Consider the following 6,607-nt stretch of genomic DNA (forward strand, 5'->3'; position numbering starts at 1 on the left):
TATTATGATGCTTGGCTAATATAAGCATTTTCGGTGTAACAAGGTCGACGATGAGTTCGAGGAAACTTTGATGCGACTGAGTATTGTCAAATTTTCCGGTGCATCTGTTTGGCCAGTCTCTTGTGTGGAGTATTATCACGATTGGAGCTGGTCTGGCTTCATACTCTATCCACACAGTTCAGCGTGGGATGGTTGTGACACAACGAACTGGTGCATTACAACGGGCCTATGGATGCGCTCAGGCAGAATTTACAACGTTGAATCAAAGTCTTTGGAGATGTAACACGTTTGTTAGTTGCATACTCGCACGTTTCGCTTTAGATGGTGCATTCAACAGATTAGCACACGTCTGAGAGTTGCGTAAAAAATGTGTTAAAAAAAATGAAAAAAAAAATTTAGTTGTGCTTGAACGAAGAACCCACTCATGGGTAATTTGCACTGAGTTTCCAATGTAAAGTTGGTTTCTGTTGAGATGGTTGCCGAAATTGGGAGTTTGGATTCAGATTTCAGATTAATTAACCCTTTGTTTTGAAGTGCTAGGTGAACTTAGTGGACGGATATCCAGTTTGAGTCCTCATATTCTCCATGCACTCTAACAGTCAAATATTAAACTTGCGCTTCGTTGCTTTTTTATGTTAGTTTTTCTTTGGTTAGGATTAATCAGTTCATTCCACTCCAAGTAGAGGTACTAAGAAATCGTGATCATTCTTATCATAGGGATTGCAGTATCCGGTTTTGACCAAATTTCCGGGTCAGTCTTTTCTTATTTAATTCGGTTTTAGAAAAATTATTTAGCTTCAATATAGAAGTGAAATGGGTTGGAAAATACTTATTGCAAAAAATTCACTTGGTCCAATTTATTATCTATTGATTTGAAAATAGGGGTGAACTTAGACTTTTATCAATGTCCTCTTCTGACATTGCAGACTTGTTGTATTTTTTGTTTTATAATTTTTTTCTCTTTCTCAAAAAGAAAACAAAAAAAAAATCTTTTTATTATTATTTCACACATGTCATTATTTTATTATTACATTGTTTGTACATTTCTTTTCATGCTTGGTTTATTTTCTTTCTGTAAGTTGTCTAAAATTAATAATTAAAATTCATGATTTTTGACTATTTTGATCTTAGACAACAAAACCATTGATTCTTTAAGTATTTTTTAATATTTTTTAAGACATTTCCAAGATTAGAGATTTGGGAAAGTAAGACAATATAACTCTTTTTTCTTTAGCAATAAACATAATTTGAGATCTAATTTGCCTTCAAAATCCAAGTGACATCTTTTACAAATATCTAATGTATAATAAAATATTTTGGTGGATCGCATGTCGGAGTTACCAGTGCTGGTGAGTGGGATCCAGTGGGAATCGGGCTTCTGCTGTGTTGATTGTTTTGAGATCGAGGAAGCGGGATGGTTAAGAGGTTTGTGGAGGTGTGGAATTCGGGCCAGGGTGATGATGAGTGATGCGTTTTGGTCTTGTGCGATGAGAGTTCGATTAGGTTTTTAATGACGTGATGTCAGTGGATTGTAGTATGAGGCGTGGTGAAGTGCAGGTACTAATGTGGGTCGTGCTTAGTTTCGGGTTTGTGTCGTTTTGTGATGCGAGATTGCGTTGTTTTCCGTTAAGGAACACCGCGGGGTATTGATCATTGGGTTAGCGATAGCCCTGAGTTCGGAGGATGAGTGCAATGTTTGTACTGAGGTTATAGCTTGGTAGATTTCGTCTGGTTTTTCTGCCGGCGTGTGCGTGCAGAGGATTTGGTAATCTCACGATCGGTTCCATGTTTGATTCATCTCCTACTCCTCTGTATACTCTGTTCTTTTAGCTTCCATGCGATGATTATTGGATACAATTGCTTCGAGCGAGTTGTGACTCAGATGCGTAGTCATCGTAGATTGATGGGAAAGCGGTATGGGCAGTTGCTGAGCTTTTTCCGTAGAGCGTGTTGGAAGGTTCCCCTCCAAGCAAGTGTGACTTTACCCGACTTGATTTTCTCTTACAAGTTTTAATGAAAGAATAAACAATCTTTGATTGAGACATTGGAGCTTGAAGCCGGTGTACATGCCTGTTGTAGCCCTCTCGCTTTCCAATCGGCGGATGCTGTTAAATTCGTCGTGTAATATGTGCGGCAAGGATACTCCTGTCGCCATCTGTGTGTCGTTTCCTCTCAAGGATTGTTTCAGGACCTGCAAGGGTCATTTTGCGACAACACACTCTTTTACAGCTCTAGATAGCATAGTTTGATTGTCTAATTGGTGTCTGATGTATGACTATTTTGGATGGTCGCAATTTTATAGGACATTAAAACTGAAATAGATGGATTTTCGCTGCAGGAAAATTGTGATGCAGGAAGACTGCGTACGAGGATGTCTGGAAGTCATGACTTGTCATCTCCATACTCAGGTGTGTTGCCGCGAACCTAGTGTCCTTCCTTGATTCATCAACCGTCTTCTGTCCGCTTCTGGTAACCTTCTGAGCAGCCGATTTTTACTATGATGCGTTCCATCCATTTGAGGTTCAATGTAGCTTCATCATTTACGGTGCTCCTAGCACATTATTTTTTTCCCTTTTTAAGAGAATGGTCCCGATTCGTTCTGTATCGTAGCAGAGTCTCAGTATCCTAGTCTAGAATGATGTGGTTTCGCCAGACTTATTCCTTCGCTTTAGATTAAGATGGCTTCACTGTGCTTAAGTAGTAGTTTTGTAACTGTATTTACCTTGTCTACTATGATCTTAAATTCACGTCTTTTCTTTTCCTTTTTCTTCTCTGTTTTTTCTTTTCATAGCAATTTGAAGGCTTGACTGTTGTCAAACTTGATCCTATGGGTGTGAAGGGTCTTGCTGATCGTTGTGATGGACAGTAGCGGGCGCTTCATAATTTTTTTCTGAATTTCTCTCTCCCAGTTCCAGTTGATTCAAAATTAGCCGGGAATCCTCCTGTTCGATTTGTACGGGTTGCAAGGAGGAACTGAGACGTCCAGTTTCCAGGAATCCTGGTTTATGAACTGCATTCTCGATGGAGAGTTTTGCAACACCGTATCCAGTAGTATTTCATGATGGGGATCAAGAGCATGATAAAGGTGTTGTAGGCGTGCACTCTGTTCTGTCGTTCAAACGGTTTCAGGCTCTAATAAGTCAAAAAACAGGTATTCCTGCCAATCGGCTTTCAGCAGTATTGTTTGTCGCAGAACATTGAAGGATAAAGATAAGCACCAAAAACTTTCTATCAATGAGAACACAAATTTTAATATCATTTTAAACCAGCACAATCCAAGCAGAGAAAAGGATTGCCATTTTCTTATTTCAATCAAGAAGTCGAAGAAGGAATGAAAAGGCACAAGGAAGCGTAATGCAGAAACAGAGAATGCAGATGATGACAATTCCAATTCCAATTCCTCGAGAGGAGATTTATCGCCTTCAGATGAACGACCTAACCCCAGCATTGCCATGGACGAACCTCTTTCTCCCCATTTCACGTCTCCACCTGTTTACTCACAGAAGTTCTCTTCTTCACCTAGCACTGCTTCACCAAATGAAAATGGGCAGACGATCAACAACAGCTCACTGAATGGAAAAGTTATCCTGGCAGCACGTGAAGGCAAAGTGGAACGGACCCTAAGTCAGGAAGGAATGGGACAGAATGGTTTCGCAAGTCCACGGCCAGGGTGGCAGAATGGAAGGATACTGAATCAGCAAGTCGATGGTGTAAGTCTCCCTCCAGCTGGGAACGGGGAGAGTCCTCAGTCTTCACATGTTCATAATGTAGAGGGGCGGCGGAAGATGGAAAACAAGGCCTGGGGGGCACAGGAAAATGTCGCCGATCTTTGCAGACAATCGGAGAGAATGAACGCTCACGGTGCTGGTCAACAGCCTCAGCACCACCTGCAAGAAAGATTCAACGATTCTATGCCTCGGGCCTCGAGTGTTAGACCCAGTTCTACTGGATTGACAAGAAACACTGTGCAAGCAAATAATTACACCTCCCGATGGTCAACTTTCTCACCAACCTCTATGTCAAGAGCTTCTCAATCTCCCACTAGGGGAGCATCTGTCAATTACTCACCTAAGATGGTAACAGGGCAAAGCAATTCGTTGATGCTGCAGCAGGCCCAAGCACACATGGCTCAGGCGCAATAACATCAACATTCAGCAGCAATGTCTCCTCTGGACTTTTCGAAACTATCTGGTGTCTTTCGGAGTTTGATGGGGAGGAAAAATAGAGTAGAAATTCGGGGATTATGTAAACAATGCTGCTTATGGCAGGAAAGGAACGTTGCGGAGCCTCCCTTTCACTGGTGTGTGAACGACACCATCACCATGGGGTTCAGGGGTTCCTCCTCAGCCGGGCCTATGGGCAGACCTGGAAGGCGGCCCGTGCAAGCGGCCATTTAGGTGAGAAGGTGGAACCTGTGAACATTTCCGAGTGCATGTGTGACGCATCCCATGTTCGTATAGATACTAACTGGTTTGCAGTTCTGTACCTGTATTATAACCTTGTGATCACCAAAAGCAGTACTACATCGATGATAAACTTGTTTCCTGTGTGTATTTAGCAATTCGGAACGATGGCGGTATTAAAAATAAAAAATAAAGTAAAAAACTCCAGTTCAGGAATTCTTTCCTGATCTATGTTCCTTCTGACTATTACTATCTTCACTCAAACATACAAAACACCGTCTCTTGGCACAGTGAGATGGAAAACATTCAAACATACAAAACACCGTCTCTTGGCACATTGAGATGGAAAACATTGTAAAACTCTAGCTAAAACAATGTAGTTCCATATCTGTAAAACTCAAGTCATACTTGTTGGCTCCCAAATGTTCTTATTTTATATTTGTATATATATATATATATATATATATGTCTCTCTCTATATATATAGAAAGCGATAGATATGTTTTCTCTGTTAGCATCTGTCTATTGTCAGTACATAGGCCTATTGAGTTTGTTTATGTTGAGAGCATTAAATGTAGTCGGTGCCCTCCATAACATTCACTGTAGTTATAGTAAATACTATAGCTATAGTGTTTAGAAATCATAGAAGCTCTCTCTCCTTTTGTATACTCTCTTGTGTGTGTTTTGTATGTGTGTGCACATTACTTCTAGCTACTTTTGTATCTCTCTCTCAAACATTTTCAATACATTATCAATATGACCACTCCTGTGTATTACTCTTGGTTCTTAAAAACTTGTATATACCTTGTCTTTCAATTTTCCTTCATTTTTTTTCTTATACTACATTGCCTTGCTTGCTTATTGCTTGTTGCTGCTTGCTCTCACCTACCTTCACGACCTTGCTATTGAATTGTCATTGCCATTGTCATCACTATCACCATTGTCATTGCTGTCCATTCACTATTTACTGCTATTAGTGTAATCTACTGTAGACCTTTGTTTTTGTGAAAAAAATAAAAAAAATAAAAAATAAAAAATCTTTCCAAATTTTTTAATATTTTTGATTTCATGTTTAACTTCATCATTTTATTTGACTTCACATTTCAAGATTCATTTTATTCAATCTTTTCTACTTGATCTTGTATTTTCTTCACAAATTTATAATGAATGCTTCAACATCCTCAACTGCCACTACTATGTTTCTAACTATTACCACTACATTCCAATATTTTCAAGCTCTCCTATTTCCACCATTGGCTCTTGATGGAAATAATTATCTATTATAGATAGAATGACAAAATCAAATTTATTTGCAGAACAACTCTAAGATGCAATTCTGTTTAAAAAATCTCTTATTGTAAGTACTTTTATTCTTCTTCCTATCCATTGGAAAGCACTTCTTCTCCTTCGTCATCATCTTGTACTTGCATTGCAATATCAATATTTGGAAATGGAAGATTCAACTAAGCTTTATGAGAATCTTAAATCTAAGTTTGATTATCAAAAGACCATTTTCTTTCCACATGCACGTCATAATTTGATACATTTATGTGTCTTGGAAGAAACAACAATGGTAAAATTGCTTCCAAGTTCTAATATAAAATGTAAATATGTAATATTTATACTCTCAGTACCTTAGAGTTTGATGAGCTATCAAGATGTACATGCCAATGGTTATCACTTTTCAACTACAATTCTAAATAGGCAAGAGGTTTTGGTTCTTATACAAAATCATAAAATTATTGAAAAAGCCTTAATTGTGATAAATCATTTATACCAAATTGTAATCTAGCCTCCTATTATATTTAATTTTGCATCATCTGTCATAGAAAGTCACATTTTTCTTTGGCATGGACGATTAGAACATCTAGGATTTATATTATTTTAGAAGATAATTCCATATATAACTAGGCATAATTTAAAACTTACATATACAAATTCTATGGAATTATGTCATGCATGTATGCAAGATAAGATGATTGCTTAGCCCTCAATTTAAAAACTCCCAAGAGAATTATCACTAATGCTTTAAAAATTCTATGGTGATATTTGTGGTCATATTAATTGAATATTTGGACCATTTTGTTGTTTTTTGGTCCTTATTGATTCATCAAGAAAACAATCACATATTTTATTATTATCAAACTAAAATAAGGTATTTTTCAAACTATTATCTATGATTATTTGTTTCTACGTATATTTTC

The 6,607-nt window shown here is 37.9% G+C and overlaps 1 protein-coding gene across 16 annotated transcripts; it reads left to right on the forward strand.

Annotated features, from left to right (window-relative positions):
- Positions 1-1,402: 1,402 nt before the first annotated feature.
- On the forward strand, positions 1,403-4,658 carry LOC112291108 (uncharacterized). Of its 16 annotated transcripts, none has more exons than XM_090255988.1 (3): positions 1,403-1,435; positions 2,339-2,408; positions 2,910-4,658. In XM_090255988.1, exon 3 carries the CDS (start codon positions 3,453-3,455, stop codon positions 4,140-4,142), a length of 690 nt encoding a protein of 229 aa, XP_090112114.1. In that variant the 5' UTR covers positions 1,403-1,435; positions 2,339-2,408; positions 2,910-3,452; the 3' UTR covers positions 4,143-4,658. The 16 variants fall into 16 exon arrangements, with proteins under 16 accessions (XP_090112114.1, XP_024393902.1, XP_090112116.1 ...); XM_024538134.3 differs by having other exon boundaries at positions 1,411-1,435; positions 2,840-4,658; XM_090255990.1 differs by having other exon boundaries at positions 1,417-1,435; positions 3,194-4,658.
- The last annotated feature ends 1,949 nt before the right edge of the window (positions 4,659-6,607 follow it).

Source organism: Physcomitrium patens, chromosome 14 (assembly GCF_059467195.1).
Source record: "Physcomitrium patens ecotype Gransden chromosome 14, ASM5946719v1, whole genome shotgun sequence".
NCBI classification, from domain to species: domain Eukaryota; kingdom Viridiplantae; phylum Streptophyta; class Bryopsida; order Funariales; family Funariaceae; genus Physcomitrium; species Physcomitrium patens.

Coding starts and splice junctions, on each gene's coding strand:
- LOC112291108 (XM_090255988.1), top strand. CDS start 3,453: ATGGACGAACCTCTTTCTCCCCATTTCACGTCTCCACCTGTTTACTCA.